General features: G+C 41.3%; 1 protein-coding gene across 1 annotated transcript in view; it reads right to left on the reverse strand.

The window, feature by feature from the left end:
- Positions 1-19,907, reverse strand: part of fndc3ba (fibronectin type III domain containing 3Ba) — a 92,238-nt gene that overhangs the window by 12,631 nt on the left and 59,700 nt on the right. Inside the window, 17 exon segments of the mRNA XM_054614070.1 lie at positions 9-233; positions 3,335-3,615; positions 5,695-5,844; positions 6,352-6,465; positions 7,360-7,532; positions 8,526-8,631; positions 8,877-8,995; positions 10,233-10,304; positions 12,262-12,397; positions 13,476-13,562; positions 14,092-14,266; positions 15,193-15,317; positions 15,532-15,585; positions 16,151-16,289; positions 16,431-16,490; positions 16,601-16,752; positions 19,644-19,699. Of these exon segments, the coding sequence (XP_054470045.1) occupies positions 9-233; positions 3,335-3,615; positions 5,695-5,844; positions 6,352-6,465; positions 7,360-7,532; positions 8,526-8,631; positions 8,877-8,995; positions 10,233-10,304; positions 12,262-12,397; positions 13,476-13,562; positions 14,092-14,266; positions 15,193-15,317; positions 15,532-15,585; positions 16,151-16,289; positions 16,431-16,490; positions 16,601-16,752; positions 19,644-19,699 (2,224 nt within the window).

Here is a 19,907-nt window from a genome sequence, read left to right on the forward strand (position 1 = left end):
CACTCCACCTGTGGTTCTTGTCCTCCATCTGTAGTGTGTAGACCATGTCGTCGGCGAGCAGGGCGCGGGTGTGCGTGTTGCTGGCGTTCTCCCCCCACTTCAGCTTCAGGCTCTGAGGGCCGGCCGCCGAGCATTCGAGAGGGGGCGGGGCTGGAGGGAGGGGGCGGGTCCTCGCCAGCAAGGGTTGACTCAGGGGACTGGGGCCGATGGCATTCACCGCCTGGATTTGTACACTGCAAGACAAATTACGAATGGTTTGTTACAAAATGTTATCCTGAAAAAGTTGACATTTTACACTTATTGATCGGACACTGCTTGATATTTTGGGAAAAATAACTTTGGAAATGTTGTTACCGACCACGTATGTAGTAGCCAAAAGAACATGTACATCAATGCTGGGTATATAGGCTACTACATAACCGTGTGTGTGTGTGTTCCTAGTGTGTTTATCTAATGGTTGTGGTGCAGTCATTTTCAGTGCAGAGGCTGATCTTGCTCGTTAGCTCTGACCTCGGATGCGTCTGCGATCTCTTCGCCCACTTCAATTCCCCCATTACAATTCAATGTACTCTCCAGGATGATGAGACTTAAATATGTCTGGACTTGTTGGCCCACTTTTTTCGAACATAAGTTTGTATTTTCCAAGCAGAAAGCTTTTTTTTTGTTTTTATTTAAGTTCTCAAAAAGCCAATCAAAAGAAAGTCTACAGTGAAAAAATTCTGTCTGTGTATGTTCTTTGTACTGTATACCCGTATCACAAGAGATACGAACATGCACATACACACACACACACACAGATCTACTACTAATTAAACTGCACCTCCAGATATAGAAGAAAGCCCCCTGCTGCCTTTCTTCTAGGAATCCCCCTTCCTCCCACACCCTTTTTCTGCCAACCAGCTGATTAGCATCCATATCAGAGGCCCTCGGCTAGAGAGCACCTACCGTCTGACATTTAATTGCTGATTCTTTGTAACTGTAACCTTTCATTGTAATTCATGCGGCTGAGTGAGAGCCGATTAGAAAAGGCAGCTTTCCATCCGTCCGCTGGGTAATTAAGCATTCAGTTAAAAGAGGGTGAGGGATAGAGAGGGAAGAGAACGACAGATGAAGGATCCTAGCTTTTGAGGATGAGGGATTGCATTTAGCCATGTAGGGATTTAAATATCAAAGTTCAGGATAGATGCAGTTTGTGTTTCATCATGAAATGAAGGAAACGGAGGGAACAAAAGGCGAGGGATCAGTGGTCGCTGTACAACCATAAGGCTCCAGGTAAACATGTAAACACTGAACCCCATAACTAGTCACTCATCGCTCAAATTAATGACTGCTAGCCAAATGCAAATACATTCATTTTAGTGACAGGCAACGATGCACTGTCTCCTTTTATTACTCGTTAGAGATTTACATTTTGTGGTTAACGGGTCTGTTTAAGAGTGCACTTTCTAAGCACTTCAACTTTAGTGAATATGTATTCTGTATTCCTGTGATTGTATGGCAATTATCCACTTAAGGTTTCTCTACCTTGACCATTAGTAAAGGATTGGGACGGTATTCAGCAAAGATGTATAAGGATGGCTGTGAAACATTGTATTTGAAAAAAAGCCATTAATGAAAAAAGTATTGCTGCCAGTTATGTTTTTTTTTTCACTAAAGACATTTTGAACAATCGTTGGAGACCTAAAGGTTATGAAGTGTTCAGTGAAAACACGAAATATAAAACTAAATCATTTTCTAGGTGGCTTAGGGGGTTCAGGTGTACTATAATGACTTTTTCTTTTAACAACATATGTTGACTTTATCAAAATTACTATTTTTCTCTTGAAAGTACAACTGTTGTTATTAAGGACAGTTGTCCCTAGTGAGGACATAGGATCAGAAAAACAGGTCTAAATGTTACTTATCAACAATAAGACATTTTAAATCTACACTGGAGCACACACACAGACCCACTCCGACAGAGTAAACAACATTTGCTGCAGTCCTTCCCAGAGCTACTTAAATAGGAATAATATTATCCGAGTACCCCGCTCTGCTGTAAACAACAACCAGAATTACCGTCATTGCCACACACAAAAACTCCTACCGGTGTACATGAGCGCACACATGCACAGTGTTGTGCCTCTGTGGCAGCCGTTATGCAACAGAGCAGAGTGACATTGGGACAAAAACAACCCAGGAATGAAAACAATGGTGTGTGTGATCGCTGTGTATCTGCACATGTCACCCTACCTCAGACCCCCGCCTCAATTCAAAGAACCCACTACACAATCACATGCACACACACAATAGTAATTACAGAATCATAAATAACTAAGTATTTTTTACCGTTGCTTAGGGGAAACAGGGTCTGACATCATGGCTCAAACATCATACAGGCTATAGATATTATACACAACAGCCTCCTATATACATTTTCCTTAAAATCCAAGTGTTACACTGTAGGGAACACACACTACATGTCACGGACAGACAGCGAGTAGTAAGTGGTATTAAAGAGCGAAGATTATACCAGCATCTAACCCGACCCAATTGATATTTTCAGGTACATTCACATGCTGTTTAATGGTGGATGTTTGTTTAGTTCGCTCATTCAACAAGCTAAGGTGAACAAGATGTTTGTCCATGTCCGTGTTTGTACTGTAAGTAAGATAAGAGGGAGACTTTAGCAGGTAAGCTGATGTGGGTTGTTGGTCAAAATCTGTGGCTCTTGTGTAGTGTTGCTTTTGTCTGGCTCCGCATGACTCCCTTTACGCAAGTTTTTATTGGCTGTATTGAAATAAGGTCTCCATTAACGTCAAAAAACTAAATTAATGCTAAACTAGGGGGCGCCATCATGAAACCCAAAAATATATATATAATATAAATGTCTTCTCTTTGGTTACTGATTTTTTCCCAAAGGGACAGGACAAGTGATTCAAAAAGAAGATAAAAATGCTGTAGCAGACAAAAAAATGCATTTCAGTTGGACTTGAAATAATGTGAAAGGGTCACAGGGATGAAGTTATCACTCTTTAGCTCTACGGAGCATTTCAGCATCTTTCATCATCGGCCAGCAACTAGTGTTTTTGTTCTCAAGGCATACATTTAGGAAGCTGCAGGCAGTTTTTTTAAACAAACAAAAAAAGATCTAGAAACTGCCTCCAGCTGTTCTGTTAATGAAGGATTATTATTTAGTATTGGACATCTGCACCCAAATTAATTTCTGTGGTAGTATATTTTGGTTTTACTTGGAGCTCAAAATCAAAATGTCAACCCATGATTTACTGAGCGTCATCAATACAAATCACACTTTGTATCCAATAAAACATCAGTGTTAATATATCTACAGTACCTGTATTCGCTGTCTGGCTGCAGGCCCGCGACAAGGTGACTTGTCCCTGATTCCACAGTGATGGTTTGGTCGTCCAGGGTGATGACGTAGGAGGTGATTTCCGCCCCGTTGCTGTTAGTCTCGTCCCACTTCAGGAGGAGGCAGGTGGAAGGGGAGTGGCCTGTTTCCGTGGAGGTCGGGAGGTCCAGGAGGGTGAGGGAGCAGACCGGGTCGGGATTAGTCGCCGGGGTCCGGAAACTCACCTGCTCGCTGTAAGGACCAGCACCTGCCTGATTCACCGCCTGAGGTGGATTGCAAAAAACAAACAAAAAAGGTAAGGGTGATGAAGGAGATGAGGAAAGCAATGGAGGAATTTGAGGACAGAAAAGACGTGAAGAGAGGGTCAAAATGACAAATAGATGAAGGTTAAAAACAAGTAGAAAGGAAAAGGAGACAAGGGTGAAATGATTTGGCGGGAAAAAGAGTGACTCAGACAAAGAGCAAAACCAATTAAAACAGAGAGTAGAAACAGACATCAAGAATGGAACAAGAAAAAGGAAATCAGCAGAGGGAGCTGAATTCAAATTAGTTGTGAAAGCCAATTATTTGTGCTGTATTACACATTTATATTCACTTCGAGTAGCCTCTATTAAATGTTAAATTAAATGTCCTTCAATTGCTTTTGAGTTGTAACCTTCTACTTATATGCCTCAAACTCAGCGAAGGGTAAACCTGGTCAAAATATACAAGCTTTCTGAAAGGACATCTGCCGGATTTTCAAAGCTTGAATGGATAAAATGGATTAAAAAAATAACTTTAAATGTTAAAATTGTTTGCTGCATTTATTTTAATTTGAAAGCAAAATGTGCACTGTGGCTGATAGTTGTAACAGGCAAGACAACGACAAAAAAAAAAAAAAAAAGGCAGGGGACGTGGATTTATTGTAATGAAAAAAACAGCACTTCAAAGAACATGAAGACCGCTTATTTTTAGGCATAAAAATAAACTAATGCCACTTTCCAAGCTCAGCAACATTAATGTGAGTGCACATCAAGGAGTAGAGGGCGTGATTTACAGTCTACGGTGTGTAATTAAAAAAAAGTCATGATTTATTACTTTATCTAGGCAGTAAAATACTGACACACTTTGAGGGGCCCGACAAGAAAAGTCACATATTAGTAGTTTTTCTGATTCATCTTAACATGTAAAATATGTTTTGGCGAGGCTTGAAAGACATAAAGAAATCTGAGGAACTTTGTATCTACCTCATCCTTGTGTGAGCGACTGGCCATCTCAAGTGTGCTCATAAAACAAGTGCATGTCAAGCTTTGCAGATTTTGAAACAACGCTACAGTGGTCGAAGCTGCAGCGGCTCATATACAGGTGCAGGACATAAGGAGTCACAGAGAGTTCAACCAAGTCTATGCTTTTTTTTTGGCGTGTTTTGTTCTTGCGGTTCTCTTAAGAGGCACATCTGTCCTTTTATTACACATACGAACACACATGTGCACAGAAATACACAAAGACAAATCACATGCACACACATAAGCATTGATTATGGAAATTAGAGTTGACCTTGTGCTCTCCTCAAAACTCGAAATGAGCCCATAAAGAAATGAGTCATAAACCATGTCAATGGATTAATAGCTTCAGAGGGAACATCAGGGAGACAAAGAGAGAGTGTGTGTGTGTGTGTGTGTGTGTGTGTGTGTGTGTGTGTGTGTGTGTGTGTGTGTGTGTGTGTGTGTGAGTGTTAGACAAATACACGGATAAAAAGAGCACCTATTTATGGAGCAGATCAAGACTCAGAGCATAAATACACCCAATTATCACCAACCTTTCACTGGTTCTCTGTCTGTTCGTGTGCGTTTCTTGCCTCAACTGACATTTTTAATGCAAGTTTTTGCATGTCTATGTTCTAGTCCTGAGTAGTTTATGTGCTTTCTTATATCATGTAAGAAAACATCTCAATGTGCCGCCGCACAAGTGTAGTCATTCTGTGTGTGGAGGCGGGAATAAAGGCCCAAAGGTCTGAAAGCATCTGCCTGTTTTGAAGTACACCTTCAACCTTCAGTTGTTTTTAAATGGCCGAAAACGCACCAAAGGCATTATGATGTGCGTCAAACTGCTTCGACACACTGTACAATGCCAATTTTGCAAACTACTTTAACTTTCATTCATTTAACATCAATAATTTAAAAGTTATTGTGTATCAGCAATATACAAATCTGTTGGTGTTAGCATTTCAGATCTGATACCTGCAGTGTGCCATCAATTGACATGTGTCAAATGGGAGGTGCGTCCAGTATTGCTTTCAGTGTGTTTGGGACTTACTTACTCGTACATGTAATTATTACCCATAAGTAGGTATTGCGTGTTACCTGTAGCCTGCAGCAGAAGTCGGTGGCAGGCGTCAGGTCAGACAGCTCACACTGTGTGGCGGCTCCACAGTAGATGAGCTCCATGGGCTCTTCTTCCCTCGCCCACTCCAAACGATACTCAGAGATGTCCGTGCCTGAACCCTCGGGACTCTGCAACAAAACAGACACACGTTTAGCTCAGGGAACCCAATGTAAACTTGGAATTAAAAGAAATGCTGCCATAAATAAAGTGCCACATTAAAGCAGGCCGAGGGGTAATAAGCCTATCTCTACTAATTTATTAGTAGAGATAGGCTTTGTCAATTAAACACCGGAGGCTTTTTTTTTCAATGTGGATGCATCATCCCGGACGAGTTTGATTGCTACAAACAAGACAGTCTCCTAGGTCTACTTTTCTACTACAGCCCGGGCAGAGAAATTTAAACTTTAAAACTTTTAAGGTCAGTAAAAATCGAAAAAAGAAGGTTGGGCCTCTTTAGACTGCTTTATGATATGTGGCTTCTCTGTCTCCTTCCATCTGTTTCTCTTATGCTTTCTTTACTCATTAACCTGGTTCTTTCATTTGATAAATACAGTGTGTGTGTGTGTGTGTGTGTGTGTGTGTGTGTGTGTGTGTGTGTGTGTGTGTGTGTGTGTGTGTGTGTGTGTTTGTCTCACCTCCCAGTTGAGCGTTACGCAGGTGTTACTGGTGAGAGTGATGAGTGGCGCCCCGCACTGGCCAGGAGGGCCCGCTGCAGTCGTCACCTCTGTTGGCTCAGAGTACACTCCGAACTGAAAGAGAGGAAGAGACACCACATTCAGGATGAGACATGTGTTGATCCTGACACAGGATGGGGGGGCAGCACATTTCGCACTGGGTTGCCTGTTTAAGTGTGTCCATGTGAGTGCCGTTTCTTTTTTTTGGTGCGCTCTGCATGTTACGCCGATATCAGTGTGTGTGCTTTGTTTGTTCCTGCCTTCGATCAGCCTGTCTGAGTGCTAGTTCACTCTTGAGTGTGCGGATGATCAAACCAAGCAGATGTTTGCTGTGCAATACGGCTGCTGTTAGTCTGTCTGGGACACTCTGACCTAAAAGATACTGGCCCTGTGTATGCGTGTCTGGGAGTGTGGCTATAATAAAAACAATTTATATTGAATCAAGTGAGAGTTTTTTTGATATTTGGATCATATTAAGAGGTTCCAAGGTTCATGTTCTCGATGTGCTGAGTAGATTTCATGGCCATAAGAGCCATTTAGCACAAAATGTATACGTTTTGAAAAGTTAACTTTAAAATTACGTAGCCGGGGAAAGAGGGTAATATTACGAGAAAAAACTCACAAATGTACGAGAAGAAAAAAGAAGGTAAAAACAGTGTTTTGCACTCTGCTGCTCACATTACCGCAGTGTGTAAAGTGTGAAGCAAGGAGATTCCTTGACAAAATAAATAAATCAGTTTTTTCCCCTGCAATTTTATGACTTTAATTATCTCAGAATATATTTTTCCTGTAAATCTGCGAGTTAGTCTGCTAAATTTACAACTTTATTCCCAGAAAACATCAGACTTTTTGGAGTAAATTCTACATTTTTATTGGAATATTACCCCTTTCCCCCAGCTCCCTAATTTCAGATTTTTTCCTTTTATTTTTCTTTCATATTCCTGCTGTGTGTGCGTAAGAATTTCTTACCCCGGCCTCGTTGGCAGCCCGCAGTTGGAAGCTGTATGTGGCACCAGGCAGCAGACTACCCACAGTGCATTGCAGCTCCGACCCATGGTAAACCTCTGCTGGCTTGGTGTCCCCCTCACTCATCTCCAGACTGAACACACACTCCTCACATACTCCTTCAGAGACAGGAGGTTCTACAGGGACGGAGAGAGAGAGAGAGAGAGAGAGAGAGAGAGAGAGAGAGAGAGAGAGAGAGAGCAATTACATTACATTACAGTCATTTAGCATTCAGTACAATAAGTGTATTTAGTATTCAGACGCTTTTATCCAAAGCGACTTACAATAAGTGTATTCAACATAGGTATTCAAGAGAACTACTAGTCACCAGAAGTCATAAGTGCATCTCCTTTCTTAAACAAGCATCTAAAAGCATAAACCAGAGCAAAAGTACAGTGCAGAAGCAAATTACTACGAAAACAATAATTGCAACAGACTAGTAGGAATACGAATACATTAAGTGCTACAAACTAATACGAATGCAATAAGTGCTACGAGGAAGGCTCAGGGTAGTACTTCATGAAGAGGTGAGTTTTCAGCCTCTTCATTTACAATTCACAATTACAATCAAACTGTGATCAGATATCATGTAACAAAAAACGTGTGATTAAAGGACACAACCGATAAGATGTCCTTTATATATATATAAACTTTCCCCAATATTATTTTTTATTTTTCAATCCCTTTCAAGAGATTCTTTCCTCCACCAGCTGTTTCACTTTGGTTGCATTATGGTGAAAGTAATAAATGATGGAGACAGTGGGGAAAACCCTCCAATACATTAGAGTCTGCCCTTCAACTCGAGACAGTAATTGCAACAGCGCTGCCTCAATGTGAGCTGATTAAGGCTGTGACCAGTAATGTCAAACTGGTTAAAACAACTACTTCCTCAGAGTTTTCAGGCTGGGAGACATTAGGAGAGTTAAATCCGATATGAGGCCAGGTTAGGCATTTAATGGGCTAAATTAGGTCATAATTAGGCTGAAACATGGTTGACTGATGTTAAATTAGAGTTGGCAAGGGAAACATATTAAGCAGCCAGAGGGCGATTTAGAAGCCTAACATAAAACAATTCATACACATTCTGGTAAACAGAACTAAATACAGTGTACGTGTATGTCTGCACTCACCCCATTCTAACTGCACTTCCTTGTGTTTGGCTTTACCCACAATCCTTGGCGGCTGGCAGGGCCCTGGTGGGACGCTTAATGTACGAACCGGAACACCAACAGTGCACTGCAGGAGCAGTGATAAACACAGGAGATGAAAACAAAAGAGAAGGAAATGAAGTTAAAGATCAGTTTGAATAATGGCAGAAATGTTAAATATAGTTATCTATAATTTTTCTGTGCAGGATGTCAATTTTCCCACAATTTTCTCAATGAGAAAAACACTGATGCCACACTCGTAGCAAGTTTTGTAACCAGGTTAACATTCTTTTTTTATTTTTGCCTGTGTGAGTGTGTGTGTTTGTGTCTTACCGGGCTGTGTCCTCCGGTGGTGATGCTACACACACGTAGGCGGTAGAAGGTCCCAGGTGTGAGGCGCTCACACACACATTCTATTGCTGGTCCACTGTACGCTACCTCCCACTGGCTCGCTGCACACACACACACACACACACACACAAAAAAGAATTCACAACCGATCACATACGTACTCAGAATCCCCTGCTGTTTACATGTTTGCTGCAGATAATCACATTTTTCCCCCTTCAAACAGAATCCCATTGACCCAATTAATAACTGCACACCACTGAGTGTTGCTGTTCCGTAGACAGTGAAATGTATTATTCCTGCTGTAAAGGGGCAAAATATTGGTACCGTTTAAACCTCAGCACGGAAAGTAATTTTGCAGCACAAGGGGAACGTATTGTGATTATGTCATGCCTACACTTGAGTTATTTACATACTTTGAGCACAGTTAACTTAAAAGCGCAGCACATGAAAAGGACAGTGTTCAGTGACTGCTTTGAGCTAACACAAACATGGTGTCCGAGCAGTAAAGCTATACACACACGAAACACACTTAATACTGTAGTAAATCACAGCAAACACAATGAGACGAGTCAGGGCCTTCCTGAGAGTTCACCGTCGGTGCAACTTAGTGAGAGGTGAGAAGGACACAGGGAAAAAGGATGATATGGAGACAATAATCCGATTAGAGAACATGGGAAAATGTGTCACTGTGTAGGGTTTGACTGATGTTTAATAGCCCTGAAAACCTATTTTTCACGGTCGGCAATTGAATAGAACACGAATGCACACATTTTTGAATGTGATGAATTCTTTGATGAATAAAAAGTTTGGATGTTCGTCTGCTCTTCTGAACTTTTACTTTGCTTTTTTGCTCATTCAGTCATGGGTTTTAATGTAAGAGGAATTAAAGACGGCTCAGTAAGAGCTCGTCATTCACTGATCAGAAGATCGGTCGGCTCGATCATCCGCTCCGTTCTCCTTCTCTGTTCTTTGAAACTCAACACTGCTCTCCAACTAACAACTAACTCCTCTTTATTTGACGTGATTGAATTAATACAGATTGAAGAGTGGGCATCTTGCCTCTCCCTGCTGCTAAAGAAACCAGAGAACATTTGGTTCAAGTGCAGATCTGTGTAAATTCTGAAAAATGCTATGAGCTGAATTGATGCTAACAAAGGGAGAATTATGAACGCTATACTTCTCAGGAGCTTAAGTGAGAGAAATGGATGAATAGAGAGTACGAGCACATGGCAGAGAGGACGGACGGTACATTTGGAGCTTTGTTTCATAAGATGATGGAGGGAAAGAGCACTCCAATTAGCTGAATGTGTGGCATGGATGAATGGATGTAAATTGTACCTTCAGAGCCTCCCTCTGAGACCTCCAGCAGGTACGTAAGAGCCTCTGAACCCCCGTTGTCCTGGGGAGGATCTGTCAAGGAATGGATCATTTTAGTTTGGGTTAACATCATGCATTAAACATCAGGAATACGTGTCAAACATTTCATATTTCCAACATTTTCCAGCTTTTATGTATTCAGGAAAAAGGTTTAAAATGATTAAAAATGGCAAAAAAACATTTAGGTCATCGTCAATCCTGAAGACATGACACAATCACTAATAAACTAAACGGGGCTGTGGCAGATTGTTTGTCTTTCAGCCAAACAAAAATCATAATTCTCTGAGCACACTCATCAAACTGCTGCCAAATGTTTCAGTAGCAAGGGAGCTGGTAATAAATCATTCTACTCTATTATTTTTATATTCTATTCTGTATATAGAACATTAAAATAAACTTTACAGACACTGTGATGGTAATGATAAAATAACTGAATAATAAATGTTTATTCTGAGATTGTAGATAAATAAGCACTGATAGAAACAACCTCCTTGGCTGCTCCTCATCTCATACTTATTGTTTCAACACTGCTGCTATGATAACAGTTAGGCACACCCTTGGGTGTTACTGTTTTTAATAAATATGCAAAGGTCATATTAAAGCACACAATGAGGCAATGCAGTGCAGCTATATCACTGTGAAGTGGTCAAGCAGTGCCTGGTGTACAAATCCCAATACATTTGACAGAATAAAGACAGTTTAGCTCTAAAATGTGATGTGTTTATAGCTTTTAGAGATAAATCAATAATCTCAAGGGTTATCGAGAGACACCCAGCACAGTCTTTGCCATGTTTACAACATTTGAGAAAAGGGCAGACTGCCATGACTGCAGCACTAACGCAGGACAGATGGATGATAGCAGACATGATGGCTTTTTACAGCCGCTACAGGACCTCAGATACATGAAACATGAACACCCCAGAGGCAGCAGTTTATCAACGTTATCCCACCTGTAGTTGAGAGGCTATTATTAGACTTAAACATTATTTAACATGACCCTTTATACACTTTTAATCATTTCATAGGACTACACTGAAGGGCAAATTCACAAAGAATGGATTGCGACAGCTGATAGCATCACATGGAGCTGTTATTTGGCCCGTCTCAATGTCCAATTCACAAAAGATTTTTCCCTAATGATATAACAGTGCAAACACACCTGTTAAGTTTTGCAGTGGAGTGCAATTTGCCCTTTTTTAATGACTGATCTGATTCCGCAATTATCCAAGTGAAAAGGACCTGACCGACGAGGTGCAGAGCCATTCTTTAAAACTTCAGGCAAGCAATTTCAACATGATGGAGAGAAACCGTATTTGGGATTTAATATCGCAGTCTGACAGTGCTGTAATTGTTTTAAAATGCACACCTTCAGACTTAAAAGGACATGCACTTCAGTTACCACCAACTGTCTGATGATACTAATAGTTCCACTCTCACTGCGTGTTGCTGTTAGCGCTGATCTTTGTGAACTGGACCGTTTTTTGCAATAAGGCTTATATGCATAGAAAGGGGACAATTTTGTGACAAATGAATGCATATTTAAATTAACATTAATTCATTTTAATATGCATACATATGCAGACAAATATGCATACAAATATGTTGTTTGCTTGGCATAACTTTTTTTTATTTGTGCAGGTTTAGCGGCCGAAAAAGCTGCAAAATCCTATTGTAAATTCTCCCCTGACTGTACTTGAATGAAAACCAGAATATTTAAAAGCTTTATTATGACAATATTATTCAAATACCAAATTCAGAAAATTTGTGAAGCCTTGTCTTTCTTAATTTTGTTTTCACTGATGGACTAAAAGTACATGTGTGAATATCTCACCAATCCACTAAGAGACTAGAACACATTATTAGAAATGATGGTTAAAACTATTAAAACAAGTTCAAGAAGAAAAGTTAAAAATTCCATGTTAGCCCCTGACTCGTTTCCACTTGCATGTGTGTATTACAAATTGTGCAATGTATAGACCATAGACTTTACCCCATGTGACGGTAAATCCGTAGGGTGTCGCCGTGGTGACACAGGGTGTGGATGGAGGGCCTGGTTTGTCTGGATTGGTGGTGCAGACCAACACTTCACTGGGACTGCTCTTTCCCTCCATGTTTGATGCTATGAGCTGCAGGAGAGGAAGGAGGAGAGGTGATGATTGCACCATAATAAGCAGTTGATAACAAGGCACGCACACACACACACACACATACACATAGGTGTGCGTGCATGAATAAAAACGCAAACCCGCTTGCAGAGATCTCCTGTTGGTACATTTTGGTTCACAATGTCCTCACATTATGACCGGCTATCACAGCTTTTAGTCGAGCTGGACAGTGTTCCCTATTTGCTAAACGGCTGGTGAATTGCCTTCTTCCGTTATTGGTTATATTGTAGTCAATCATCTGGCGGTAAAATGCCACATTCCTTCTTAGATTGATGGACGTTGTAGTGCCACGGAAAGTCACCTGGATAGGTTTGTATCCTTTGAAATGTTTAACAGAAAGAGAACATCGCTGACTGCAAATAGATCAAGAAAAAAATATGTATTTCTATAAAGCTGTATTCTAAAGCAGGCACGGCGCCAGGATTTTAATTTTGGATAGGCCTTTTAAATAACAGAAGTTAGTACTGTGTGTCTTCCTTTGATGGTTTCCAACTGGTTCTTTCGCTGAAAGAGATATGACTAATATTGAGCTGTGGGAGGCGACTAGCGGGTCAGGTTAACTATAATTGTTTTTACAAAATATTCTAAATATTCTAAATGCAGAGAGAGCTTACAATTATGATTACAAACGCCCCTTAGCTATTGTAAAATGTCATGGCTTCTCATGGCTTCTTACTGAAATCTAACTCTCGACGAGAAGTCTCAAAAAATGTCACACTATTCCGTTAAAGCATTTTTTGTCGACTCAAAAGTAAGGAGACAAATTGAAGATAGGAGGGAAAAAAAACAGAGCAACAGCATTATCATCATTTTCTGTGCAGCGATCCTACTGATAGTCCACACGCACACACAGAGGCAACACACAGGAGCGCCCTGGGAGTCTGCATCTTCCAAATAACCGCATGATCCAGGTCCAATACCAGCTGTGGCACCTCTGTTGCATGTCACACCCCTCTCCCCAGTTTGCCTCTTCACAGTCATCATTCCAATGAAAGCAAAAATAATAATAATAACAACAATAATAGAAGAAAAAACTTACCCTGAATTTATACTGTGTTCTCCTCTTCAGGCCTTGTACAGTACAGGTCAAGTTTTCTCCAGTGTACTTTGGATGAAAGTCTATTCCCTGTGTGTGATACAGATACAGATACACAGTCAGTAGTCTGTGTGTGTGTGTGTGTCTGTGTGTGTGTGTGTGTGTGTGTGTGAGAGAGAGAGTGTTTCTGTCAGCATGTGTTAGTTTAACTGTACATTTTTGAGCATATGGATGCAATAAATGCTGACTTTTGCATAATATATGTGTGCTTGCAAGGGGGGGAAGGAGTGTGCGGGAGCATTTGGTGCAAATATGGTGTGTGTTTCTGTGTATGCCTGTACATTATAAGATTTACTGCATCTGCTGTTAATTTCCCCAAAGTATTTTGGAATGTATTATGTAAGCAATATTTCTCATAATCAGTTTTTTTTCATTTTTAAGTACATTGCTTCCTGGTGGAAATTGTTAATTCTCCTGTGTCTCTTCTTGTGGGAATCACATGACTGACAGCAGAGAGCTCAATCAAATTTATTTTGATGGAAAACAACCTGTGCCTGCAACCTAAACTTAATAAATGTTTTTCATTTGATATGGGTGTCCACATGGGTGCGGTACTCACGCTGTTGTCCTCCTGGATCTCGAGTGTGTATTTGAGCTGCTCCTCGCTCGGACTGCCCTCCGGACGCCCCCACTCCAAGGTCACCCAGGAAACCCCCGCCCTGACCAGCCGTGGTGCCAGCGGCAGAGCAGGCAGTGTGCCCATGGTGTAAAACACCACCTCTGTGCTGAAGCCACTGCAAAAAAACACATTTACATTATATTTACATTTTTGTTTTTATTTAAAACTGCTAAAGCAAATTATTTCCTTTGTGGATTATTACTTCTGATGGAAAAGAAAGTGCGGTGAAAGAGGGAAGCGGGAAGTAATGAGGAGCATTTTTGAAGAGTGAAAGGAGTGAAAGCCTCTGACATCAGTGCTCATTTGAAGGGAGTGCGTGCAGGGTTGCAGGTGAGGATGGGGGACGTGGGGAGCTCCCATTGGAGAGAGGGGGGAGGTTTAAGAGGAGCCGTGACAGGGGTAAAAAAAAAAAGGATATATACATTTCAAGAGCCAGATGGAAAAGACAGAGAGAGGGGGAGGCTAATTTGAGAGGTGCTGGAGGGAAATTATTTCAATGTATGACCAGCAGCAGGGGTTGGAGAGGTCGGAAAACTTTTTCCAGGAAACAAAAATAGCCAGTAATCGAAAGCCAGAGCGAGCCCAGTTTGTTTGTGTGAGTATCTGTCCATGGCTTCAAAGGGGAATCAAACTGAAGGATGCATTAAGGCCGCTTTGAGTTCAGCTAGAGAGCTAATATTTAATCCCTCGCTCTCGCTCATCCCCAGAAAGAGGAAGAGAACTCAAGCCACCAAGGATAGACGTGGGCATGCTTGTGTGCCTCTGTCCAGCACTTTATCATGCAAATGTATGTTGTGGCCGACAATAATACAATTTGTCTGCATAGGTATATGTCTGTAGGTATAGTGTCCATGTTTACTGAAAATATGGTTGGTGACCTTTCAGGGCTTCATGTGGAAAGCTCTCACATCTTATTAAATCCATCCTACCGTGTATGAACAAAGAAGCAGCTGTGCTATTCATGACGACATGTGCATGAATAAATTTTTCACTTGAGTGTATGTGTATAGTGCATGTTTATTCAGTAATAGGCAACAGTACCTCGTGCCAATGTCGTTGTGAGCAGCCACTCTGAAGGTGTAGCCGCAGGCGGGGAACAGTCTTGTCAGTTTACAGTGTTTCTGGCTCCCAAAGTAACATTCTCTGAAAACACTGTTCTTCTTTCCCTGCAGAGGAGAGAAGACATGGATGCTTAAATGGAAAAGACAAGAACAGGGGTAGGTGATAATAATTGCAAAAGGAAAATTGAGAAATGATTAATTAGATGAAGAAAAATAATCATGAAAATGGACTGGAATTACGTATGAATCCTTTATTTTTTATAAATAAGGGGCAGGCATGACAGATTATGGACATGAAGAGCGAGAGACACGGACTCACCTCATCCCACTCGAGCAAGTAGTTTGTGATTTTGGAACCGTTGTCGCCTGGGGGCTGTGGACGAAGCGAGGCAGACAAGAGACAAGAGAGAGAGAGAGACGGAGAGATTAGCAAAGGATAAAAAGAAACTGACACGGAGAGGGACAAAAAATACTTGCCGTGTTTGTGTGATTGGCCTCATTTCCTATCTGGGTGACTGTCAGTCTTTATCAGTGACAGTGTGATTGGATGAAAAATGACTTGTCCAGAAAGTTTCAGAGAGGGCGGAGAGATAAGCCCTGACGGCGTCGTGCAATAATGCAATAATGTCTCTCTATTAGGGTTCTGTAGTGCTGATAAAAGTTAAGCTAGGAGATAAACCAGGTGACGAGAAGCACAGTGTTTACTTTCATCAAAGTATTAAGGTTTGTTTGCCAAGTATGTCACTGCACAAATAAAATTCGGTAGACAGAAAAAAAACACAGAGAGCCCTAAGTCTTGTTTCATGGCATTGATTTCTAATAATTTCATCTCAAATACCATCCAAACCATTTGACATGTCACTGTGATGTTTATTGGGGTAGCAATGTGTTACTGTCCGTCTTTGAGATAAGAAAGGAGTGTTTGTTTGTGCCAGTACCTTCCACTGAAGGGTGAGGGTGCTCTTGGTGCGGTGGGAGAGCTTGGGGCTTAACGGGACGTCGGGGGCGCTGCAGTGTGTGGTGAACGAGCCGGCCTCTGAACAGGAGCCTCGAACCGCGTTGCACATCGCCGACACCCTTAAACAAGAACACAAGACATCTTCATTGAGTGAAGAAAATCCACAAAGGAAGGTGACAAAAACATCGATATGGAAATGGTATTAAACACCACGTCCAAAAAGGACGAGTCGAAAAACATCCAGTGTCCAATGTCCTTACCGTACGTGGTAGTCTGTCGCTGGCCTTAAGTCTTTCAGATGGTACTCCAATTCTTCGCCGCTGAAACACACGCAAACACAGCACAAACGTCACACGAGTGTACTTTGGATGTGTTCTTGTATTTGTAGCTAATGCCTGATGTCTTTCTGCTTTCAGCTTTTTTTTTCTACCTGTATATGAGGCGATACTTTCCGTCTCGTCCCTTATCTGAGAGAGAGACCTCATAAGAGCAGGAGACAGGCATCCCGTTACTATGCCTGTTCACCAGCCCTGCAGGGGGGGCCCAGGACAGCCGTGCGGCCCGTGCCTGCACATTGGACACCTATAATACACACATAAAAATACATACTGTAAGTTACAGACACAATTAAGTATAGTTGCCCGTGCACAAAAAATGTAATGTGGCATTTGGTTAGTAGAGGTATGGACGGTTTCATTTTATAATTTTTTATTTGATCCTTTTCTAGTCTACACTATTCAATTGGAGACAGCAGTAATACCCTCATGGACATGTGGGTAATTTTGTTATATCAAATGTGCATGTGCCTGTCTGTTCATGTATGCATTTGTCATTGAAAGAATTACCCCAGACCCGGCTTCTCTTTCCTGCTCATGCACATCCATTGCGCGGAGAACGAACAAGAACATTAAAAAAAAAGAACAAACACGAAATAGAGGCCTGCGTTTTTGTGTGTTTAGCTGTGTGTGCCTGCAAGTGGCTACATGTTTATGGGATTTTTTAGTTGCGGCACACTGTGGGTGAGCCAATTTAGTGTGATTTAGCAGAGCAATTCTAGACTGCACATCCACTGAATGTGGAGATGAATGCGCCTTGAGGGCACTGCAAACCACAACCATGCCTAGACTGTCTATGAGGAAGACAGACAGGAAGACACGCAGAGACAGACATCTCATTTTAGTGAGAATTTTGATCATAACGATTAGGTTTTATGAGATCACATCACTGTGTCCACAAGCCGAGGAACACCTGTGTCTGTGATTGCAACTATGAAACATAAATACGTATTCGGACATCATTCTCAGTTTGAGAAAAACAGCGACAAAGAAACAAGAAATGACAAGAAGAAGAGGCTGAAAAACGGAGATAAAGAATGAAGGACACCATTTAGCGGTTAGTGGTCCTCTTTCCTTTTGACCCTGAGAGACTGTTCATCACCTACAAACGATGTGCATGACAGACTCTGTTACATTAAGGCCACTGAAGGCGAGGCAGTGAGAATCTACTATGTATCAATCACAAGTCCTCATCTTCTATTGTTTCATCTCTCTCATGCACTGGCTGCTTTTAAAGACATACACAGATAAAGTGTAGACGGCAAAGTCTGATTACATGAGCTGACCTTAATTCTCATAATAGAAGAGCCACATTTCCACTCTTTTGACATTTATAAATGTTTTTTTAGGTTACAATCTAAAAACAAAACTTTGTGAATGCTCTTCTCTGTTGAAGATAAGGACTGTGTTAACAGACAGCTATTTAAGCTGCAGAGACAAAGGCGTATATCTTGATGGCATCATGACAGAAAGGTCTGGTGTAAAGTTAATTGCTTAACATTATTTTGGTCACGCACATAAATTTACAGCAACATTTTTCTAACACTACCATTTATTGTTTAAAGTTATAAAATTAAAGTATGTGTAGTGAACCAAAATAAAATGAATTGTCACATTGTGACTGTTAAATTGACTATCTCTACCAGGCGTCAACCTGTGGGGAGATCATTCATTCGGTCCTGTGTGTGTGCATGTGCATCTGTCCATCTGTCCACAGCTAATCTGGCTTTTTTTTTGCTAATTTATGACCGTATGCTCAAGGGCCTCTCGTGGTTGCATGATTCACAATTCCTAATAAACATATTTTATTGACTGTTCTATACCGTCATTGACAGCTGACTTCTCACTCCTCTTAATAGTCCCATAGGGGCCTTAAGTGACCGCAAACTGCTTCAGTAGCAAAAGACATTTCCGGCAATTGCCCAGGCCATAACTAGATTGAGCTGGTCTGTTGCAGGCCACATTTTGGCCATTGTCATGGCTCCAAAACTGACATCCATGGAAAAGTTTGGTCTCACTTTGAACCAGAGCATCAACTAAATTAATTTCAGGATTAGTCATTTCCCCTGCTTCCTTCTATTTCAGCTCCCCACATGCCTCTCATATTTCAGTTTGGCTCAAGTAGATGCACCTACCTGTTATGAAAGCAAACCATACAGCCAGGGTAACATTTATAAAAGGAAGAACTTTCTTATATTAGCTTCTGCTACACCTGCTCCCTTGTCTGCATGGAACACAGCTGTATCCATTACAAGGCACGTTTGCTGTTGCAGGGAGGAACTCTTAAACCTACTATCTGTCCCTATACAGAATAAATCCATACCAAACTACTGTCTCCTTTATAAATGCATAAAGGTAATGGGGTGTCAAAAGTGACTGAACATCACATCCACAATTTATGACACAAAATAACGATCAATGACTCAAGAGGATCTCAAAATGGTCCTCCTTTCTTCCCCTCCCTTTTCTTTTTCTTCTCAGTATCGACCATAATAAACTAGCTTTATCTGGGAAGAGGTGATCTGAGGTTAGGACAGCGTATGAATTGCTACTGCACACTTCTAATCTTGCAACGGGCTCAAAACTCTAAACTAACCTCTCTCTCATCCCTCCATTCTCACTGTCTATTTCAACCCCTGCTGTAACCCTTCCAGAAATCAAATGGTTCAATTGCACAAGCCTGCTGACCAAAATGCTTTAATCTGGAGCGAGCAATTCCTCTCCACCAAACTATGTCTGCTTGGCTCCAGCTCATTCATTCACATTTCCCCTTGGGGAAGGGACAAAAAAGCAGTTTTTCAGCTGAAAAAAGGCAGAGTGGGAAGTGAACGGCATGGGTGAGCAGATGCTGCCCTCATGTGGCCAATGATGGGTTACCCTCCCTGTCAATGTTGTAAGAGCCATAAATGACTTTAAAACAAGAGGCACGCTTTATACATACATCATCACAGTTGTATTTTCAGTGTAAGCATTTATGTTTATCACAGAGACAGGATGGAAATATGGGAAATGCATCAACACTAATGTGAGCCATAACTGCATAGACAAGAGGTGATTGATGAAAGTGGTTAGAAGTTGTGTCAAGTTTGTGTGCGTGTGTATATGTATGCAGCTGTGGGTGGAGTTGTGAATACCAACCTGTGGTTTGTCGATTGTACACAGCATGTCTTGAACACGCTTGCCCTCTGAATCATCTGAGGAGACGGAGACAAAAAGAGGAGTTATCAAAAATCCACAACAACAGGCTTTTATCGTGAAATTCAAGTGAAAAAAAGACTGGCACTGATCATGGGGACATTGTTGCCAAAGGGGGGTCATAATTGCAGTCTGTGATGATGATTCATTTCTTTATTCAATGTCATCTGTGGCAAAAAACACAGAAATATTCCACAATGCGGTAAA

This window comes from Anoplopoma fimbria, chromosome 15 (genome assembly GCF_027596085.1).
Source record: "Anoplopoma fimbria isolate UVic2021 breed Golden Eagle Sablefish chromosome 15, Afim_UVic_2022, whole genome shotgun sequence".
Classification (NCBI taxonomy): domain Eukaryota; kingdom Metazoa; phylum Chordata; class Actinopteri; order Perciformes; family Anoplopomatidae; genus Anoplopoma; species Anoplopoma fimbria.